The sequence below is a fragment of the Sander lucioperca genome, chromosome 18 (assembly GCF_008315115.2).
Source record: "Sander lucioperca isolate FBNREF2018 chromosome 18, SLUC_FBN_1.2, whole genome shotgun sequence".
NCBI lineage: Eukaryota > Metazoa > Chordata > Actinopteri > Perciformes > Percidae > Sander > Sander lucioperca.
In genome coordinates, this window is record NC_050190.1 from 30,600,314 (window position 1) to 30,624,411 (window position 24,098).

General features: G+C 39.9%; 2 protein-coding genes across 4 annotated transcripts in view; one reads left to right on the top strand and one right to left on the bottom strand.

Annotated features, from left to right (window-relative positions):
* The first annotated feature begins 12,603 nt into the window (after positions 1-12,603).
* On the top strand, positions 12,604-20,045 carry adi1 (acireductone dioxygenase 1). Its single transcript, XM_031321438.2, has 4 exons — positions 12,604-12,848; positions 15,756-15,875; positions 16,709-16,888; positions 19,741-20,045. The coding sequence occupies exons 1-4, from the start codon at positions 12,717-12,719 to the stop codon at positions 19,855-19,857; spliced, it is 549 nt and encodes a 182-aa protein (XP_031177298.1). The 5' UTR covers positions 12,604-12,716; the 3' UTR covers positions 19,858-20,045.
* A 3,061-nt stretch (positions 20,046-23,106) lies between these two features.
* trappc12 (trafficking protein particle complex 12) overlaps positions 23,107-24,098 on the bottom strand; it is a 41,310-nt gene continuing 40,318 nt past the window's right edge. For all 3 annotated transcript variants that reach the window (XM_031321435.2, XM_035994525.1, XM_035994524.1), the window contains exon 12: positions 23,107-23,355. In XM_031321435.2, the coding sequence (XP_031177295.1) occupies positions 23,113-23,355 (243 nt within the window). In that variant the 3' untranslated portion in view covers positions 23,107-23,112. The remainder of the gene's footprint in view (positions 23,356-24,098) is intronic.

Here is a 24,098-nt window from a genome sequence, read left to right on the forward strand (position 1 = left end):
GATATCAAAGGCATTTCTCTGTTTAATCACTCATCACTGGGAAAAACTTCACTGCACCGCTTCAGTGACACTCAACTTAATTGCCAAAACGTGGTTACACAAATTCTATTACTGCATTTTCTCCATAACACACACACACACACACACACACACACACACACACACACACCCTGCGGTGCCATCTGTGTATTAAATAGTACATGGTGTATGAGGAATTGTGTTGTGTCAGTAATGTAGGTCTGTCCATCTATTTAAAGCTGATTAATTAGAGCACTTTGAATAAGGCCAGAGAGAGGGAGAGAGAGAAAGAGGGAGAGGGAGAGACCACCATTATGAATAGTTAATCTATGTGCCAGTTCCTCAGCCACCACAGGGACTGTGGTGATTTATTGAGCCAGATGACACAGTCTGTTTGTGACACAGTCTGTAAAAATATGTGGTCAGATTTACTGTAATTCTTGAACTAATTTGATCAAACTTTACAGGATCAGTGCACTCTGACAAATATGGGAGACTGAATTCAGACAAATGTTCTGGTTAAAAATAAATGCACAAGCTGTTGTATTTTATTATGTGTCACTCTCTTTACACTAAGGTGGCAATAAGTCTACATAACAAAACAACCATAAAATGTCTGCAGGGACTGATGTGGTTGTTCATCTATAGAAGCTGTAAGTGGAGGTCATGAACAGGCTGAGGTGTTTCGGATGAACTTTGATCTTTTTGTTACTCATCTTTCTAAAAAAAAAAAAAATTAATCAGCAGGGAAAGTTTACATATTTACTCAGTTCGGTTTCAGGCTTATTCATGCCAAACTCCCCACTGCCTGGAGATTATGTCAATCTGATAATCACACCCACTCTGCACAGTGATTGGCCAGGTGTGTGGAGGTGTGAAATGGGCAAGGTTTGAATTCACATTTGTACGATTCATTGCATCGAGACGCAGAAACAAAGAGTTCTAGGAAAGAGATCAGCGAGGCAGTGGAATGCAGCCGGTTGGAGGCGATGACAGCCTTCAAGTGTGACCATACTAACCCTTTGCGGATACACCTTTTAACATTTTTTAAAGCGGCTATAAACAATATTTTTCAAATGTATCAAATGAAAATGTGAAAACAATGTGAAAGAGATTGCTCCTAGTGATGAACCTACAGAGCATTATCAGCTGAATCGGCAGCTCCTCTCGGCTCCTCTTTATAGTGACTTTTAGCTCATTGTTGCTGTCTGGCACTCAACTTTACTGTTCTGGTTCACTGTCACTGCTCTCATAGTGTTGTTTTTGGCCGCAGCAGGTAGCTGTTTTCAGTGAAAAAGCACTAAAAACTCACTGTACACTACCTGCTCAGCACCAAACAGCAGACATACAGTTAAAGACTAGCTGGTGAACATAGTGGAGCATTTAGCAGCTAAAGAGCCCTCAGGAGTTGGTAGAGACCAAAACCAGAGCTAAAAGAGAGTGAATATTACATTCTCAAGGTGAACAGAAACATGACTTTAAATGCTGATGTTGCGCTATAACTGCTGGATGTGTAGGCCTAGATAACCAACTGTTTGCTACCAAGTTCGCCTTGTAAATTTAAAAGCTGCCCATGTCAGGGGCGATGACCAAGGGGGCCAATCATATTTCAGGGGGGGAAATATCTAGCCCCACCCCTGGCCCATGTTAAAATGTAAAGTGCAGCACGTGTCTGGTTGCAGACATGGCGAGCCCTGACGCCAGGGGAAACTACGGCGACCATAAACCTAGCTTGAGCCACGCTGCTCACGCAGGCTGTGTGGCTGCTCTAACCCAGGGGTCTTCAACGTTATTTAGGCCAGGGACCCCTCAGCTGAAATAGAGGCCGAGTAGGGACCCCCTACTGCATACGGATATTGTATACAATTGAGTTGCATATTAAACTGGGCCAAATAGATGAAAATAAATGGTTATTATTTATTCATCATGTTTTAACATTAAACATACCATACATCTACCTTCATGGTTGAATGCACTTAATGGAAGTCGCTTTGGATAAAAGCATCAGCTAAATGTAATACATGTGGAAGGCACAGTTGATCCTTAAGCTTAACTGTACGGCTACCATAGTAGCTACCTTACCTATAGTATGCTTATCTTCAATGTGTAAATATATATTTTTTTTCACAAATAGGCCAGTTGCTATTAATATGTTGGATTCATATTAATGTATATTTTCAGACATGATATTTTATTTAAAAAAATAAATTAAAAAACACAATGTGGCGGCCCCCCTGCACTAACTCTGAGGACCCCCTGTTGAAGATCCCTGCTCTAACCTGTTCACAAGGACGCTGAAATGGAAAGCAGGAAGTTCTGTGACACACTTGGGCTGGCCTGTCAAAGTCGACGAGAATGACATGGGGCTATTTACATGTCACTGCAAATTATATTTAATGTCACTGCAAATCATCCATTGGTTGTGTAAGTGGGAGGAGGGGGAGGAGGGGGATGCGATCACTGCAGTTGCCACATTTTAAGACATTGCCGTGGAGTGAAGTTTGTCAGCTCTCTGGGGCCTTCCGAAGGGCCTGGGGCCCTAGCAGTTGCCTGCCTTGCCAGTTCACAAGCCGTTTGACTGGAAAACATAGTCCTGTGTGGGTACTTTTTTTTGTTTTGTTTGTGGAACTTATAGTTGTTAAAAGTTATCAGATTAGATTCAACTTTGTCATTGCACAGAGTAAATGCAATTTAACATCTAACCAGAAGTGCAAAAAGCAGTAAAGTGTAGAGTAATGTAAGGAGTATATACAGAATTACTGTTCATTCTGAAGTATTCATATGTAGAACAAATATAGAAGGTGGAATAAGCCAAGTGCTGGACCTCCTCCGTGTAGGTCGACTCATCGTTATTGTTGAGGATGGAGACCAGCCACTTGTTGTCTGCAAACTTGATAATGGTTGTCGTTGGTGAATGGATGTGCATGTGATTCCCTAAGCTATCTCCATGACAACTGAGCAAACTCCATTCACTGAGGAAGGTCAAGATATGTGGCTGAAAGCTTATGAAACCTTAGCACCTTGTGTTGAGATTATTTTGATCAAACTCAAGAGCACACAGGTTTCACAGGCTTCTCAGATGGTTCTGGGTTAACAAACCATGTGGCAAGTCAGGATATACAGCCCCATCAATCTTGACCAATAAGGATAGGCAGCCTGTATTACAGTCATTGTGGGTGAAAGAAACCAACGATGACCAACATCCTTCCTATTAGGTTTAGTGCCGTTTAGCAATATCACGCTACTTCCACAGTCATTTGTAGGCAGCGAACACTTGTAAACAAATGACTGATGCTGTAGTTTTTCTGGAGAGGACAGTCTCACTGCAGATCTGCTCGTGTTCTGTTCATCAAACCAGAACAGAACAACACTTAGCTCACACCAGGTGCTTCTTGGCTTGGTCTGAGCAGGTGGGTGGCTGCACCTTGCTGCCTGATTATCCAGGGCAGGTTTGCTGAGCATTAAGGTCCTTGTCTTGTGTTCACATGCAGTCATATTCATGGTTATTTATCACAATATCAAATGGGAACAGATGAGCATAAAAAAAAATGTGCCAATTAAAATTGCCACAGCACCACCATGTAGAGTCATCTTGATCTTTATCTTCCCACTGACTTCCCACTGGTTTGCGTAACTGCAGTCAACCATTAACACAATGTCCACATTTAAACTCGCCTACTGCAGGGAAACCCGTCAAATAATTGAGTTTAGCCCATTGCTGCTCTTTTCACTGTGGCCTTATGTCTTCATTCTTTCAGTGATCACAGTATTAATGTTAACAGAAGTGCAGAACATACTCTGTCCATCAGTGTCTCTCTCTGCCTCTCTCTCTCTCTCTCTCTCTGTTACAGCAAGTCCCTATACTGTACTTCACATTGTTGCTGTGTATTTCACTTTGTGGGCATGTGTGTGGGTGGCTACTGGCGTTTTGTTGTTGTCTGTGTGTGTGTGTGTGTGTGTGTGTGTGTGTGTGTGTGTGTGTTGTTCTGTGTGGCTAGCTGTTTGTATGCACTGCATGTGTGAAGCGAGGAGAACGAAAGGAGCTGCTGAATCTCAACAGAATCACACACACACACACACAAACACACACACACACACACACACACACACAAATATAAAATGGAAGGCATAAAATGGAAGGCATCAGGATTCAAGGTTGTATCTCAGGCTGCATGGTAAAGAGCCATAGATGGCCTGTAGTTGCCAGGAAGGAACGATGAAAAAGTAAACCTTACATATTTTGAAATCTTTATGCCAGTGGCGGGCCGTGTATTTTACACCCGGGCCTTCAGTACTATCCTACAGCAATTAAAACACCTTTGAATACCATCACCATGGCACTAGGACATTACCATGTGGAATAAAGTGATTTAACACAAGGTTCAACACCTTGAGAGTTTCAATACACTATTCCAGAGACATTAATACATGGTGACTGAAGCCATCACTTTATACAATTTTCTGATTCTGACAATCTCTTGGCCAGCAGAGATGCCTGGCTGGCCCTGACAGCCCACCTCTGCTAGATGCTAGCTGGATTGATGCTTGCTAGCTGATCATGATGATGAAACTTTACTTAGCACCTAGTCTCGCATTGCCAGACCTATCTTCACAGAGTGTGTCAGGGGGAAAAAAACACTCTGGCTTGTTTGGTTTCAACCAATCACAACCGCCCTGGGCGGCACTAAGCTCAGATGTAGCGATAATGCCCTTGCAAAATAGATAGCGGAGATAGCGGAAGAGGAGGGAATGGGACATCAGGCATGTGAGAGACGTGCCAGATGTCAGGCTTTATACCAGCAATGTACATCCGGTGAGCCAGACTACTTGGCACCCAAAGGTTCAGGAGGTTAAGCTTGTAAAGTCTCACAGGCGAAAAAAAGGTAGCAGAGCAAAAGGTAATTGCTAATTTCTCACAAATTAACAAAAACATCACATTAAACAATATTATTAACGTATAAACAGATTTTCTGTGTTGTAATCTAACGAAGTACAAATACTTCGCTACTGTACTTAAGTAGAATTTTCACGTATATGTACTTTACTTTGTTATTTATATTTCCGGAAACGTTTATTTTTACTCCACTACATTTCCTAAATAAAATATATACTTTTACTCCACTACATTTCCCCTGAGCATCTTAGTAATCAGCCAACCTGCTTGCTGCCCCCTCACAGCGAGGGAGAACTAATCACTCAACAAAATCCTGACTGTTTGCTGTCCTGGTGGAAAGAGCTCCCTATTGACATCAGGATGGCATCTTCCGCCGAAGGCTAAAAACAGATCTCTTCTTCTGACTCTTTCCTCGGATAAAGAAGAAGAAGAGGAAAATATATATATATATATATATATATATATATATATATATATATATATATATATATATATATATTATATATATATATATATATATATATATATATATATTTCTTGATGCTGCACTTTCATATGGCTCTTTGTAGTATTACCTATTTAAAGCTAATGTACTTGCACGCACTTAATTAAGTAGATTTAATATCAGAAAATTACTTTTGATACTTAAGTAAATATAAGATACTTTAAGACTTTTATTTATTTTAAAAGGTGACTTTAACTTTTACCAAAGTCGCTTTGGGGTGAGATACTTGTACTTTTACTGATGTATTGCTTTCAAGTACCTTATACAAGACTATGAATTTTAGGTCAAAGAGAACACAACATTGTTTAACTCTGTGGCTCCTAAACGGTTTCTGAGATGCAGCTTCAGCTTTGGAAGCTGAGCTGGGTTAAAGGGTAACTACCGTTTTTTTCAACCTGGACCTATTTTCCTATGTTTTTGTGTCTAAGTGACTGATGGGAACAACAATCTTTGACATTGGTCCAATATTAAGCAAGATCGCTGCAGTCGGCAGCGGCGAAACAATCTACAATGTAAGTTAATAGGGAAATTGTCCAGCTTGTATTTACCTGTAAAAGTGCTCGTTTTGCCACTGACAGTCTCAGATTAATATTCTGTGTCTGACAACATTATGGAAAGGATCCCTTCAGAGATAAACCTTTAAAACCTCTTTGAGAACTTTCTGTTTAACCAGAAACAGCTCTGAAGTCGCTAGCGCTAAACCCACCAGACTCCATTAAAAAAAACCAATACTTTTAGCCAACATATTTTCACATGTAAATTGGTAAAGTATGTGTTTATTTTAACCAAAACTAGAGTTGTGAGGGTTAGAAAAGTGGAGAGACGACCCAAAACGTCTTTTCATAGTTTTATTTTGTTTCTGTTGACTTTGAATGAAGTGTATTTTACGATGCTAAAAGTACTGTTTATTTACATGGAGTCTGGTGGGTTTAGCGAATGCAATTTCGTAGGTTTTTTATGTTTAAAAAAAAGGATCTTACTCTTTAACAGAAATGGCAACCTCCTTAGAAATCCTTTCCATAATGTTGTCAGACACTTAGAATATTAATCTGAGACTGTCAGTGGCAAAACGAGCACTTTTGTGAAGGTAAATACAAGCTGGACAATTTCCCTATTAACTTACATTGTAGCTTGTTTCGCCGTTGCCGACTGCAGCGATCTTGCTTAATACTGGACCAATATCAAAGATTGTTGTTCCCATCAGTCACTTAGACACAAAAAACATAGGAAAATTGAAAAAAACAGTAGCTACCCTTTAAATTTGACTAAAATAACATTACCATGAACTAATGAACTTAAGTTCAACTTACAAACAGACATTTAAAAAAAAATAGATAAAAGGCTATCCTGCTGTATTGACAATTACCTCAAGAGGAAGATAAACGCTTCTTTATATTTTGGATTTGACTGACATGTTTGCTCGATGACCATCAGTTTTTCTTTTCTTTCCTGTCAAAAGTGTCTTAAGTGTGTATTACATGTCGCATTACTGTTTCAATAAATCTTGCTAAGCTGGATCAGGCCCGCTATTAGGAATTACGGACAGGGGGACACATTTTCAAAGTGGGCCCCTCGTCCACACCCACTCCAGCACCATAGACCTTTGCGTGGTGGGGGGATAGCAAGAGATGAAGTTGTCAAATAGCCAAATAAACAGGGTCTTTGGTATAATCCAAGACCTGCATCCTTTACATTTCATTCCTTAATTACTACAAGGCAGAAGCAGCAACAAAAAATAAACATAGATGATTTAAATGTTTGCCAGTCTGTCTGAGCTGGAGCAGACAGGCTACCTTAAAAAAATGACTGATGAAATGACTGATGAATGATTTTTTCCTCCTGTTTTCTCTGTCAAAGCTACTGAAGAGTGAGTGAGAGAGAAACAGATATAGGCAGGCAGAACGGGATACAAGCACTATAGATGAAGAGGAAGAAAAGCTCAGGAGGTGCCGATTATATAAGACCATCACAAATATCACGGTAAAGACCTGAGAGGGAGTGGGAGCTATTTTAAACCTGGGCTTGAGCTCAGAGAAAGAAGCAGTGTGGGCTGATATATCGGCCATCACAGTAATCTGTGCTCGTGCGTATTGTGTGTGTGTGTGTGTGTGTGTGTGTGTGTGTGTTCCCCTCTGTGCAAAAATCTGGCAGATAGTGGACTGGGACTTTAAAGACATGTTACATCATGCTGACCGGGGCTTTTATCACAGTGAAGAAGTGGTCAAATTATTCCAAAAAATATTTACTGTTATTTCAGGATTTTGCTGAAATTGGACAGTGCTGAACAAATCCAGGCTGAACTGCCCAGGGTCAGTGACATGTATGGTGGTTGGATGTGTGTGTAGTGTGTGTGTGTGTGTGTGTGTGTGTGTGTGTGTGTGTGTGTGTGTGTGTGATGTTGGTAAAGAAAAAATACATATCTTATTGGATGAAGCAGATGATAAAAAATTCCCCTCTGCGCTGTTTTGGACACTGAACCCAACTCAAAGATTGGCTGCCATTTCTTCAAGACTGTCAGGCATAATTTAAAAAAACAGCACTGTTAAAAACTTAATTTTGAACTACCCCAAAATACAATTTTGTATTAATTTATTTATTTTGATTGACCTCATCCCAATATGTGTGACCTATCAACAGGTTCTCACTCCCATCTCGTAAAATACAGACGCTTGGTCAGGTGCCTTTGTCGTTGTTATTGACGCTAAAAGTCTCCTTTAGTGTCATATAACGCGCTTTAACTAAACGCGCTTGGTCGGGACTATTGGGGTCCCTTTTGACGCAGTTATGTTAAGGAAATGGTTGTGGGTGGACTTACGTTTCTGTGACACGCAGGAATAACGGGACGGTTAAAGAACAAAGTGACTTTAGGAAACGTGACAAGCGGGACACATCCTCCTGGATGAAAGTCCTGTGTTTGACCCATCCGCTACTCAAACCAACCTCCCTACGCGAAATTTCGGCCTAACATACTACTCGCTAAACCCCGTGTAGCTGCCTGCTCTCCCCAGTACGTTATACAAACACGCTGAAGGACGCCTTTTTCGTCGCTTCAGACACTGACAGCCACTGACAGCCACTCTCCAAACGTCCGTATTTTACGAGTTCGGAGTGAGAACAGGTTGTATCGGTAAAACTTAAAGCTACATTCATTTGTTTTGGCCACTTGGGGGCACTGCAGGGAGCTGTTGACACAATACTATTATCTTATTATAAAGTTGTATGCTCTACGGTGAACATGTTAGGAAACAGTTGCATATTTACACAGCCAGCATACACAGAGCAACATAACAAAATTGTGTTTCTGAATAAAGCTGCCTCACCTCGTCTTCTGGTCACTTGACAAATGTCATCAAATTTTCACTCTCCTTTTACCTCTGTCCTAAGGGAAATATCTGAAATCCTATTCACACATTTTGCGTCTTGGGCAGATTGGATGTGCCATGTGTAAACCATTATTTTATGGATTGTTGTTAGCAAGCTGGTTAAACTGTTATTGTCATTCCAACATATTAGCACTCCGCACCATTGTGCTACTGTATTTTTATTTACAATTTACAGAAACAAGATTCAAGATTTAAGATTTTTATTTGCCATTCGTGCATACACCAAACAGTCCAGGCACATAGGAGTTCTTGTGCAGGCTCCTTGAGTCCAGCAAAAAGAGTTAATGGTGCACTATGAGTTCCTGCATGGTTTCAGCGCGATTTCATTTTTGTCTCAAATTGTAGGCATCTCTCCTTGATCCACTAGCTGCCTGCCCCCTGAACACACTGTGAAAAAGCCCGGTCTCTGGAGACAACACAGGGGTCGTAAATGTCAAACAAACACTAGAGGAACAGACTGTGCACCAAAATACAACAAACCACTCCAGCCAATCACCAACAAGATGGTTGTGGGAGGGGGTGGTGGTTAGTGACAGTTAAAGCAGTTACACACCGGGCCGATAATCGGCCTTTGGATAGTCTGGCAGGGTCAGTGACTCGAGTCTGTTCGGTGTGTTCCGTGCCGTCGTCCGTTGGAGGAGCTGTCAGCCTTCATTTCAGCCGACCTGACATGCTCAGTTGGAGACAGGGCAGTCGGGACTCACCTGGAAATGGCAAGCGGGATGACCGTGACTAAGCCTCTCAAAATCTGACGAAAATCTTTTAAACTGACCTTTGTTGATCTGAAATGAAGACAGATTCAGCAACTGCACGGCCTATTTCTCGCTTAAAATGTTTTCAGAAACACGTTTCGGTGAACTATTTTAGTACAATATGAGATCGTATTTTGAATGAGTCGCCAGTAATGGCCGTTCGAAAAATCCAAAATCCGGAAGCAGCAGCCAGAACCATGTGACGCGTTCGTCCAATCAGCTGCCGGTTTTCATTTTTTGGGCAACAATACAGATTAGCGCCACCTGCTGTTATGGAGACGTATTACGTCTCGTCTCTTCGGTGTGTTCCGAGGTATTTTTTTGACCAACTCGGAGAGACTGATCAGTCCAACTGCCTTTCTGCCAACGGTCGGCTGTCTGGTCGGTGTGTAACTGCCTTTAGTCAGTTAGTCATGATAGTTACGGAAACATGGGGGAAGGGGCGAGCTTGCTGTTTTGTTTTAAATTTACTTGGAACGTCAACAGAAGTGAAGTCATGCAGGAACTTACAGACTAAAACAGAAAAATATTATACATAAGGTAAATAAATTAAACTAAAATAAGACAAAAAAAACTTAGATACTACACAAAAGAGTGCAAAAAACATAATAGATTATGAATACTGTAACTGGAGTATGAGTACTACTGTTAACCAGGAGGAGAAAGAGTACAAGTAATAAATATATACAGGTTATTAACACTATCCTAAGGGTAATGGGTCTGTGACAACTATGGGGAATATTGCATTTGTCACGAGAATAAATATTGCAAATATTGCACAGTAGTATTTCAATGTATAGACATTGTTTGATGTTGTTCATTGTTATATATTGCAAGTCAATAAAGAAATGGGTCAAAACTTCCACAGAAATGTGCAGGTTCATTGAGGGCTGTGATCATCTGTCGCCTTGGTATGGCACTATGAGTGATAGTTCATTAGTACTACTGTAAAAGGTAAGGTAAGGTACATGCCTTTGGTGTGGGAGATCTGGGTTCGATTCCCACTGCGATACATCAACCAATGTGTCCCTGAGCAAGACACTTAACCCCTAGTTGCTCCAGAGGTGTGCGACCTCTGACATATATAGCAATTGTAAGTCACTTTGGATAAAAGCGTCAGCTAAATGACATGTAACGTAACGTAATATCAACTTGTATCAAATGTACTGTCATTGATTAAAGACAAAACAGATGGAAAAAAAAAAAACGTACAAAATGTTTAAACAGGAAATTAAATTGAGAGATTGAAAAATAAATGATACCAAAAATACTTTTACTCTATATCACAGCCATCACAACTCTAAACATTCAATTACAGAAATAGGACTTCATCATGCTGAATGATTATCTTGCCTGTTTTGCACTGCATTTGCACTTTTCCAGTACTGTGATCTTTTAAAAAAGAAAAATATTTTTTTTTGGTGTGAGAGTACAGCGTGGGTAAGGGTATGAATGTATACTACTATGCACTAGAAGCACCTGTCCCATTATGTGTATGTGAGGGTATGGTTTGTGGAAGGCTATGGCGGGTGCGTATGAATGTATACTTCTAGGCACCAGAAGGAGTAGCACTTAAATTTTGTTGTGACAATGTTTTACAATGACAAATAAATGATTCTGATTCTGACATGGACAGTAGTCTACAGTAGGAAGACTTTCCAACTGAGTGAGCCTTTCATTTGGACTCAACTATCAGATTGTGGACTACAGCACACTCTAGTGGTGTTACATTAGAGTTCAATTTAGACCGAAGAAAACTACTTTTGATGCTCAAAAGTTAAAACAAAATGCTTTAAATATCATAATTCAAGGGAACTGCTGTTTTTTGTAGTATTTAATGCAAAGAAGAGGTGTAATTTGCCTGCTCCTGAAGATATAAACTATTTTATACCTTTTATGGTTTGGTATAGGAAGATGTGTTTCTGAAAACATGGAGGCAGCATGGAGAGAAAGTTCATTTATATACATAACTGTTAACTAGGGTTATAAAAAACTAGTTAGTTTAAAAACTAACGAGTTATAGAAAAAAAAACAATGGCACCCCCCTTACAGTTGTTATAAAGGGTGACATTAGTTTAGTTTATTTTGAACATGTTAAAAAATAAAAAGATAAATAAGAACATGTACATTTCGGTACAGGCCAGAAAACGAAATCAAAATCCTTAGCAAAAATATCTTTTTATTATAGTAACATTATGGTAAATGATTCAAAGGATGTCCATGTTCAAAAAGGAGTAGGAAGAAGTTAAAAAATATTCTGGTCCTACCCCCTTTTTCTATTTTAGTTAAATACACTTAATATACACACATACAGGCATTTATACATAAGCTACATACATGCACATAGGCCTACACATGCATACATACAAACATACACACATATACCTACATATACACTTTTTTCTTCTTCTTTTCCCCAGCTATCCCCTACCAGTGTCCATGTTTAATCTGTCAGCTAAATCAAAAATCATTTCCAAACTAGACAGCCTAATGCATAAGCAGCTAAAGAACAATACAGCCAGTAGCTATAAAACATTATAAAACATTAGCTTCAGAGACCGAAACCGTTCTTTGTCCCAGGCTGTAAACTATGTTAATTCCTGCTAAGAAGTTGGGATTTATGCATATAACTATGCAAGCAGCATATTATGCGCATGGATGTGTAACAACCAGTGACTGATAACAACTCGTGATCCATGCATGTATACAGTAAAGATAGGAATTTATGTAATATTGTAAATGTCTTTATTTTAAATTTTCCAAATCAACACCATGTTTTAAACTATTCCAAATTGAAACTGACATATACTTTGAGTCTCTTAAATTGGTAACAAATAAGAAAGGTATTTTAATAACTGATATCTACTCAAAATTATTTAATTAAAAACTCCTGCTGTCAATATCATTAATGAAGTTTGCAAGTCTGTCACCTCTTTACTTATGTATTTTTCTATTTGTTTGTGTTAATATATATAAATATTATTTGCACTTATTTATGTATAGGTTTATATTTACAGACTGAATATTTGTAAATTGAATTCTAAAAAAAAAATACATTGTATACAGGAAGTGTGACTGCAGTCACGTGACGTGCAACGGCAACACACATTTCAGTATTTTCTTTAGGTGTCCGGCTGTAGAGACGTCCAGCGGTGAGCTCCAGCATGGCTACGGCGTTAGAAGCCTGGTACATGGACAGCTGCGATGAAGAGGACCAGAGAAAGCCGCACAGACTGAACCCAAACCGGCCCGTTTCCCTGGACGACTTGAAAAAGCTCGGGGTTTTTCACTGGAAGGTCCGTGAATTAACGCTAAGAGTTTACAGCCATGTTAGCTGCTGCCTTTAAGTTTCCACATAACAGCTATTGTGTCAGAGTAAATTCACAGTAAACAAACAGTCATTTGTATGCCGAGTAGCTAACGTTAGCTAAAGTCAAAAGTTTGTATTCAACATGTAGGCTAACGTTACTTTGTTAATTTACAGAACGTCTGTAAACACTTAGCTAGTGGGTTAGATAACTGCGACCCTCAGTGGTGGAAGAAGTAGTCAGAGCCTTTACTGAAGTAACGTTACAAGTACTAATACCACCCTGTAAAAATACTCTGTTATAAGTAAAGGTCCCGCATTGAAAATGTTACTTAATAAATAGTAAGTATCATCAGGAAAATGTACTTAAAGGAATACAAGTAAAAGTACTCAATGCAGAAAAATCCTCACATTTTAGAAACTGGAAACGATCAAAACAGTGGAACTGTTTAATGGTCTAATCATTTCAGCTGGACTTGTAGGCCTGTATATTGTAGGGTAGTTTAATTTATAATACAACATCTTATTTTAAAAACTACATGTGTTTTGTGTGCAAAAATCTTAATTTGTAAAGTAACTAAAGCTGTCAGTTGAATGTAGTGGAGTAAAAAGTACAATATTTCTCTCTGAAATGCAGCGAAGTAGAAAGTGGCATGAAAAGAAAGGTACCTGACATTTGTACTTAAGTACAGTACTTGAGTAAATGTACTTAGTTACATTCCACCTCTGCCCTCACCAACTGCAAAATAACAACAAATATGCAGACATTTTTGTTGTGGTCTTAACTGATTGAGTTTATAATGGTTGGGAAAACAAATATTTTGGTATAATAGCCAGTGGCCAAGCATTAGGTTCAAATGACTTCTAGTTTTCCTTCCTGCAGTGCGTTTCATACTGGTAGGTAGCTAAGCCCTATGGTTAACCTAATGGTTATTCTACCACCATATATTATCATTAACGTTACATGAGATCAGAGCTGTAGCAATTCAACATTTTGCTGTACAAATAATTGTCTCAGAAATAATTGCGTTTAACAACATAATTGTCTCTTTCAGGCAAATTAAATTTGTATTTTATTTATTTATTACTTTTTTTAAACCCATTAAAGTTTTAAATTAATTCCAGGATACATCTTTTGGTTAAAGATTATCTTTATAGCTCTCGCTGCCTCAAAAAAGTCAAGAGCATACTCAAAGATCCATCTCACCCCGGACACTCTCTGTTTGATCTGCTGCCCTTTTAAACATGAACAAACAGACTGAAAAAACGTTTTTTTTTTCTTAGAGCCATGATTAAACTTAATGCCTTTTGAGTTTTAGGATGAATCATGCAGTGAATGTCTTGTTTGTGTGGTATGCCTGTGTTTTTGTGTTTTAACTTTCCTTTTTAGACAAATAACCTACCTTTTTATGTATTTTTATAGGGCCTTAAACCTACATTGTTTAATGTTTTTAGTTGATTCTTAGAAAAAAAAACAACTTTATTCTTTCACAAATACGTGCTCATTCATGTGTAATTACTTCCACCAACTAATCAAAGTATTCTCGTAAGCGTAGAATCTGCCATTTAGAATCATTCAGAATACAGACGGGGGAGTCGCTTGAATGACGGCCGCCATGTAGCGCCTCCATCTTTATAATACATTAGCCAAAGAGGGACATACCTCCATCTTTAAAATACATTAGCCAAAGAGGGACATACCTCCATCTTTAAAATACATTAGCAAAAGAGGGACATACCTCCATCTTTAAAATACATTAGCCAAAGAGGGACATACCTCCATCTTTAAAATACATTAGCCAAAGAGGGACATACCTCCATCTTTAAAATACATTAGCCAAAGAGGGACATACCTCCATCTTTAAAATACATTAGCCAAAGAGGGACATACCTCCATCTTTAAAATACATTAGCCAAAGAGGGACATACCTCCATCTTTAAAATACATTAGCCAAAGAGGGACATACCTCCGCATTTCGCCCTCTTACACCTATTGGCACCGTGACGAATGCAAGGGGGAGATTACTCGCCAGGGAAGCGAAAAAGAGAATTAAAACGACAACGCGACAGACAAAGCAACAAGACCAAAGTTAATATTGGAGTGGCTAGAACAGCTGCATGTAAACGATGGAGAGAGCTAATTTCGGGTTCAGCCACCGTAGGCGGAAGGGCTAGAAAGTAATATTCAGTTGGTTGTCATATACAATTTCACCGCTAGATGGGAGAAATTCTTACACAGTGTAGCTTTAAGAGACTTTTTTTTAAATGTATATACATATAGATATTTATTTTACTGCTTTGCACTTAACTGATGTTTTGCACTGAGAGGACTGCATTCAATTTTGTTGTAAATGTACAATGACAATAAAGACTATTCTATATTCTAATATATATCACCGTTATGTGACCCAGATAATGTACTAACACATATACAGCCTATAAAGTTAACAAAGCCTCTTTATTATCATAAAAATATTATTTCTAACTGTACCCTTGTCATTTCTGTTTCTGTGAATGTGTATAGGGTCAAGTGCCAACAACTAACAATTGAAATAATAATACAAATATTTAGTCCGACCAATAATCACTTATATATTTACAATTTGGCATTTCAAAACAAAATCATCAATTACCAGTCATACAGTTCTAAGACCTTAGCTAATGTTAGCAATTAATTGCGATTAAACAAAGAAATGGGGATTATGTAAAAAAAAAAAAAAAAAAAAGACAATTCGACAGTTATGTAATACTTGTTACAGGCTTACATGAGATTCCCAAACGGGCTAACTGCTAGCATGGGAGTTGCTGTTGTGATGTGTAACAAATAATGAAATAACCAAATTGGTTCCACAGATGAGTTAGTTTACTGATCGGAGCTGTTGTCCTGTTGTTGCAGCTGAATGCTGATATCTATGAAACAGACCCAGAGCTGGAGCAGATCCGTAAAGACCAAGGCTACTCCTATATGGATATTATCTCCATTCACAAGGACACACTACCTAACTATGAGGAAAAGGTAACCAAAGCACTGTATGGTAAAAGCTATGCATTTTTTTTATTCTGACAATATCTTCTAATAATCTTTTTTTATTCTGAGAAACTGTCACATTGTTAAAGAAGACTTCTTTTTTTTGGCCTTTATTGACCGGACAGCTGAAGAAATGAAAGGGGTGACATGCAGCAAAGGGCCGCAGGTCGTAGTCGAACCCGGGCCCGCTGCGTCGAGGAGTAAACCTCTATATATGGGCGCCCGCTCTACCAACTGAGCTATCCGGGCGCCCAGAGAAGACTCTTCAAACTGTTGAAACTGAAATAGAGTAAGTTAGATTTTATGAGCTGTGGGAATTATTGTAATGCTTAGTCTCGCTTTGCGAGACCATCCACACGCTGCGGAGCGGAGGAGGGTCTGGCTAGTTCACACAGCATTCCAGGATGGGAGGAAAACGTGCTCTGGTTTATTGGCATTTCTTTTAACCAATTGCAATCGTCATAGGTGGTGCTAATCCCTGCAGAGATCTGAGGAGCAGTTAACCATAGTCCTCATAACTCCACTGGAGTTTAAAATTCCTACACAAAGAAAGTGGAAGGAAATGGACACCTGGGAAAAGACACGTATCCGGCAGAATTTCCTCCGGCACCGGAACAATCACGGTGCCACAGGAGGATGTAGACTATGTAATACTCTACAGTGGTTTATGACGTGTATACAACCATCGTTCTCAGTCAGTGATGAAGAGACGATGACACATTAGGACAGCTAGCTTTTGAATCGGCTGTAAAGTTTTTATAATTCAATGAAGAAACCGCCATTATCCAGGCCTCTTTGTCTTTTTGTGTCTGTACTCTCAGCTCAAGATGTTCTTTGAGGAGCACCTGCACTTGGATGATGAGATCCGCTACATCCTGGACGGCCATGCCTACTTTGACGTCCGGGACAAAGAAGACCGATGGATCCGAATCGCCATGAGCAAGGGGGACCTGATCACCCTGCCGGCCGGCATTTACCACCGCTTCACCCTGGATGAGAATGTACGTAGCATAGATGAATGCAGGGTTTTCGCTGCCAGTGCAAGGGTTAGGTGCAGCACCCGAGCCATTCTGGGCAGCAACTAAGCCAAATTAATGTAACTAAAAGACTTTTCTCAGATCTAATGATTGTAGTTGGACTTCTTTAGCAAGTTACGTATGTCTTTAAGCTTTTTGAGTGTTATTTATTATCTGCTCAAGCCTTTCCAACGTTTTAGACACAGCTATGGTGATTACTGTATAATGGTCCAACATTATGTGGAAAAAGCAACACATTCTCACTCTCCCATCGCGTAAAATACGGACGCTTGGTCATGTGCCTTTGGCGTTTGTTATTCACGCTAAAAGTCTCCTTTAGCGTTGGGACTCTTGACGTCACTTTTGATGCTCTGGGTCGAGACGTACTGACTGACATGCGGCATAAGAACAGGACAGTTAGGTTTAGGAAAAGATGGTGGGTGGTTATAAAATGTATGTTTCTGTGACAAGAATGGGACACGAACCACGGTCTCTTGGGTGAAAGTCCTGTGATGTTTGACCCATCCACCACCCCAGCCAACCACCTTAGGCGGCATTTCGGTCTTTCATACTTCTTGCTACCGTTGTTGCTCTTAATACTACGTCATCGCGCCGCGGTCGCACTGCTGCTCTGCCCGGTGCGTTCCATACAGATGCTGTAGGGTGCTTTTTGCATCGGTATCTGATGCCGAGAGCCACTGCCCAAGCGTCCGTATTTTACAGGTTGGAAAAAGAGATGGAAAACTACCACAAAAGGACACAAACCGACTACAAAGAGACGCCCAATGGCCACAGACACCCAAAACAACCCCAAAGAAAAGAAATGTCCAAAAAGAGACCTAACACGACTTCAAAGAGACACAAAACCCCACATAGAGACACAATCCCACAAAAAGACACAAAATGTATGGGGACATTTAAAAAAAAAAAAAAAATTAATTGTAAAACTTAACATTTTCTTGAGGAGGCCAAATACATGCACCTAAGTCTTCCACAAAGCTAGGCTAACACTGGTATGTAATTTTCATTGATACGAAGCCACAGTAATTTAAAAAACATGCAAGCAGTTAACTGCTTTTTGGCTATCTAGGGAGTTGTAGATGTTCAACACTGATGTTGTGTTAACAATGCACCTGAGCACACTGGATTAGGTGAGATGAAATTGAAACGATGCCTGAGGAGAAATTGGGTCGTTGCCGCAGAAAATAATATTTGAGTAAGACTAAAGCAAATATTGAGAGGACAACCGGCCTGAAGTTTCCAAACAGCAAAATACAAACAAAAAAAGGTGTAGATCTACATTGTTAAATAGTATTTATAGTACCAAACATACGAAATGTAATTATCATTTAGGCCTACATATTAAAAGAATGCACAGAATACATACTTTATGCATTACTATTTCCTCAAAGTTTTGCTGCTTTGGGATTAGGGGTGTCACGATTTCAATTTTTAATCGAAAATCGATCAAATGAGGTTTTCGATTATCAAAATCAAATGCAGGATCGGCAATTCCCACAGGATTTCTTTCTCTCTCCACCCCCGCCTACTTGCGCACGTCCGAAGAAAAAACAAACAGACACAGCTTAGCTAACCACCGACAACTAGCATGCAGCTAAAGACACAGGGTAACGTTAGCTTAGCCTGTAGCTGCGCTTTTCCAGACACCATGGCCACTGCTGGAGTCGGAGATGACGGAGAAACAACAGAACTGGAAAAAAACCCTGCTTCCTTATAGTCACCGATGTAGCAACATTTTGCCTTCCACCGAGTTATGTAAACCAAGCCTGCTGGCTCCGGGACTTCATTGTGCGTTCAGGTGCACTTCGTTAAACTCTTGGTGTAGGGCTGCTCGATTATGGAAAAAATCTGAATCAGAATTAGTTTTTTTTTTTTTATTATTATTTAACACGATTACTCGTTGACTTTTGGAAAGATGTTGCATTTATTGAACTTAAAAAACCGTGAAACAGTTAAACAAAGTTTGAACTGTGAAATGTACCTTCATACTTTTCCTGTTCAACTTTTTGAATCCCCCTTCAGAACACAAGACAAAATAAGAGTTGCAAAATGTAATGTGCAAAAATAATCTTTAATAATAGTTTTCTCAATAACTTTTTTTTTTCTGATCGTCAAAATCAAAATTTCGATTAATTGCAAAGCTCAATCATGGTGCTTTCATGTGAGAAACTCAGACTTTGTAAAGTACCCTTCTGCCATTTAGTGGCTCTTATTGGGCATTGCGTCACTGCTGAAAAAAAAAAAGTTCAAATAAAAAATTTAATCGAATTGTGACCTTAAAAGCGAAAGTCAAATTGAGTTGTGGATTTGCAGAATGGTGACACCCCTATGTGAGATGTGTTACTACTGTTAGCATTGTCATTACTGTTGCCACTGGCATGTGAAGCACTGTTGGTTTTGGCACGTACAATAAGTTTACTTTGACATTGCGACCTAAACTCTGTTGTTTTTCTTTTTAGGCTGTTGCACTAAAAGCCTGAATTCATTTTCTTACTTAAACTACTTAACAGCAGCTAATTCATTAGCGTCCGGCTAGCTAAATTAACTGTTTTTTTGTAAGAAAAGCTAAAAAGCTGGGGTTTTTGCCGTGTAGAACCAAATGATGAATTCTATTTAACATGGGGGAGGCAGAGTTGACAGTCCTTTATCCAGGAGTTTAAAATTCCAACGCAAAGAAAGCGGAAGGTAACAGACATCCGGCCGAAGAGAGTGACATCCGGCGGAATTTCCGGCGGCACCTGAACAATCCCGGAAGTGGAACGTCGTGGATCTAGACTACATTCAGACTGATCTGAACACTGTGTTTGTCTCTACAGAACTACACCAAAGCCATGAGGCTGTTTGTGGGGGAGCCAGTGTGGAAAGCTTACAACCGGCCCGCTGATGACTTTGACGTCCGCCAGAAGTACACGGCTTCTCTGCAGGGATCCTGAGAGACAGCTGTGTGATTCCATATGACCACTACTGACACTACAATCAGAGCCTCTAATGGGATTCTGTAGGTTTACAGTCAAAATGTTGAGAAAAATGTTGTGGATCATTAAAGATCTCCTGTAGCAGAGCAGTCATATTATGCACTAATATGCTTTTTAGTGGCAAATTAAATTACATGTAGACAATATCAGAGATGGAGTTCAGTTTAATTAATTCAAAAGGTATAGGAATTTACAGTTTTTCCTATTTACACCGATACATTTAAGTTACCAGTTAAATTTAGATTCTACAGACGGGCGCCTGAATAGCTCAGTTGGTAGAGCGGGCGCCTATATATAGAGGTTTGCTCCTCGACGCGGCGGGCCCGGGTTTGACTCTGACCTGCGGCCCTTTGCTGCATGTCATTCCCCCCTCTCTCTCCTTTCATGTCTTCAGCTGTCCTGTCAAAGTAAAGGCCTAAAATGGCCAAAAAATAATCCTAAATTTTTTTTTTTGAGATTCTACAGACAAAATTTTATCAGATAATTAAATCTTGTACACTGTCAAAAACTACCCAACAACAGATAAAGTATTTAATAGGGATGTCCAGATCCGATCACGTGGTTTCAGACTCAATCGGAATCGGATGTTACCTCCTGATCAGGACTGGGATATATATGTATATATATTCTCATCATTTTTTAACACATCTATAGTTATGCGGTGGCACAGAGTTAGACCCTTTTGACTCCACACAGAAACAGCAACGCGTGCGGCATGACATCACTTTGTTGCAGAGACGCTATTGGTTAAATGCCGGCAAAGTAGAACACGGAAGCAGCTTGAAGCAGAAAGCGCGAGTATGTCTGCGGTCTGGAGGTATTATAAAGTTGAATTATTATAGAAGTATCGGATCGGGACTCGGTATCGGTAGATACTCAAAATCAAATGACTCTGACTCGGACTCGAGGGCAAAAAAACCTGATCGGGACATCCCTAGTATTTAACATTAGAACATCAACAAGCTACATTAAAATGTTGCCTAATGCATCAAGAATAATGATGCAATAACATAGCATATACCGTACACACAATCACATATGTAACATGTTGAAGGGGCAATTCTGCACGAGTACTTCCACTTTTGAGAAGATCAGTTTGAACTTAAGTAAAAGTTTAAGTGTAGGACTCAGACTTGTAATGGAGCATCACATACTTATGGTCTAAATACTTTTTTCACGACCGGACAATCTGTAGTGCCCAGGGTTTCCCCCAGAAAAGTTGTTCAGCCAGGTGGCAAGTGTCTTTTTTTCTGACGAGGGCCCGGCTGGGGCCAATCACAGACTGATGGCAGCATTTATGTAGAGCCAAATAGTTTCTGTGGTAACAGAATCATGGATGGAATTGCGAAATTGAGAATAAAAAAAATAAATTTAGATTTACAGATTAACAGATTTCAGAGGGCTCTACATTAAGTCAGTGCTAAAAGCTAACTGGAGATTTGAAAGTATGACTACGTCTAAGTTGCCAACCGAGCCACCCCACTGTCACTAGTTTAAAAACATCTTAAAAATACATTTTAATTTTTTTTTTCCCCCAGTGGCTTAGGCCTGGTTGGGGGGGCAACTTAGGCCCGGTGGTCCACCAGGCTTGCTATACACTGGGGGAAAGCCTGCGCCTTGTTCTCTTAAATTGGTTGTGTTTGGTACCATCAGATTTACACTCAACAGCATGTTGAAATCTACAACTAATTCATAGTATTTTCTAATTTCATATTCAAATCTGAAATTAGAAATGTAACTTGATGTACCTGTCTGTGCTAATGAGCTGGAATGTCTGACAGATTCATATACATTTCTTGTTGTATGGGACATAAAGCTGCTGCTATTTTCAATCAGTGTTTTGGTTTTTTTTTATTATTATCTTTTGCATTAAGCTAGACAAGTTGATTTAAAATAATTTTTATTTAGGATAAAACAAATTTTAATATACATAAATATGATCAACACAATATGTAAACAGTGATAATTAAAGATCCACCAGCACAAATCAATAAAAGATTTAACAAGATAATCATTTTTTGATATAATCACAAGCAGAAAAAAAAAAAAAAAAACAGCTTCTCCGATATGTACAATTTTAGATTCCTAATATTTTACAGCTTTGGACAGGATACGATGCAATCTGAAGGGCTTATCTATTTTTAACTGCATGAGTTAATAAACCTGGCAGCTGAAATGGAGTGGTCTTTGACTGTCAATCCAGTATTCCAGGTTGTCAGACCTCAGTGGTAGTTTATTAGTCTTTAAGCATGCTGAAGCTCAGGATAATGCCCGTGTCAAGACCCACATTATGAGCCTGTAACTCACTTAAAACCAACGCCAGTCTGTAGTGCTATGTACATCTATGTTGTGAGGTCTCCCTTCCAACCTCACAATGCTTAACTTGATGATTCCTCTGTGTCGGTGTGACTCTTTGATGAAAAAAACAATAATTGAGGAATAGTTTGACATTTTGGGAAATTCTTTCATTTGACAGAGAACTTACTCTTACGGAGATTTAGATGAGAAGATCTAAACCAATCTGATGCCTGCACGCTAAATATGAAGCAGTTTACAATTTGTGGTTCCACTTGGTTGTTATGAGCTGGACTGTTTGTTGGCGGGACACTCTTGAGGGACCATTACAAGGTGAGCTTGTCTGTTTGTACTGTAAGAAGTTCACCAGTGGAAAATACTTTTCTGTATCACAACTGCATTAACACAGAACTTTCACTCGAGCTTAATATTTACGGTTCAAACATGAGTGGTATCGATCTTCTTATCTAACTCACGGTTAAATTCCCAAAATGTCAAACTATTCCTTTAATCTGAAACATAAAATAACCATTGACTTCTGCGCACATAGGATTTCTTTTTTTTTTGTAGGGCCATTTCCACCAGCTTGTGTGAGCTTTCCATGGTTTCTGTTGCTTTAAGTAAATGTGTGAATCATTAGTGGGTCACCCCCTTCTGAAAGATAAGGAGTGTCATGCCCCCCGTGGGGGCTGCCTTGAAGAGAAATGTGTGCCTTCCCACTTCCATTTTGTAAGAATAAAACCAGTACTGAAAGATCCTGTAGCAACTAGCTTGTGGGTAACCAAACCAAGCACTAAACATTCACGTTTCTGTCATCACGCTCTCAGGAGCTGGGGCTTTCTATTCCTTTACAGATACTACTCTATTCCCTGTCACACTGGATGAGAATGCAGTAGTGTGTGTTCATATTCTTGCCTCTTAGACCAGTTTGAGGCACTGTGTGTTGAAGCTGTCCCCCTCGCGGCCGGCCACCGCCTCCAGCAGAGCCTGCTTCTTCTGGGTGCTGCGAGACGACTCCAGCTCGTACATAGTGGTCAGGTTGAAGAGGACGCTCTCGTGGAGGTAGAGTGCGGGGTCCTGTTGCACCAGGCCCTCCAGCTGGCCCAGGGACTCCTTCAGGCGGCCTAGATAGAGCAGGCACACCGCTGCGTTGTTGTTGGCCTTGGAGGAGGGGAGCACAGAAGAGTTTGAATGTGAACTGCATCTTTCTACTTGGTATGAGGCTGCTGTTGAGCTTTTGAAGTTGGATTGGAACTTCAGTTGAGTTCCCCAGTTAAAACGATACTGAGCAAAATGTACTGGGATGAGGGACAGTTCGGTCAGACTGATCTCACTAAGTGGCGTATGTATGACACGCCAATTCGTATGCCATTTTGGCGTGTTATCAAGACGCATAATGTTTTTTTTAGCGTGTTTATCAACGCCATTTGGCCTCCGTTGACCTAGATTACATGTGAATTATCGTGTAGCGAGTAGTATGAAAGGACGGAGGTTGGTTGGGGTGGCAGATGGTTAAAACACAGGACTTTCACCGACGCCACGTGGTGTGTATGTTTACATCCGCTGTATACAGCGTAGACATACACGCGGATAGCTCGAAATGCGTACAGATAACACGCCATTTGGCTTTAGGAAAGTGGCGTGTACGTTTACGCAAAGTCATGATGCCACGTTGGTTCGGTAGAGTTCCAAACCTTGGCCCACCGTTTCACTGAGCGAATCAAGCGGCCCCGACAATAACCGGAGATACACCACAGAAAAGCTGGAAGGATGTCAAAAAATAGTTCCAACATGCAACTCCTCCCCCCACCAAAACGTCTGCCTGTGTTCCGATTAGACAAACGAGTTACAATGTGTTAATTAGTGAGCTTTAGAGATGCTGGTAGGCACATCTTTTCTCTTTC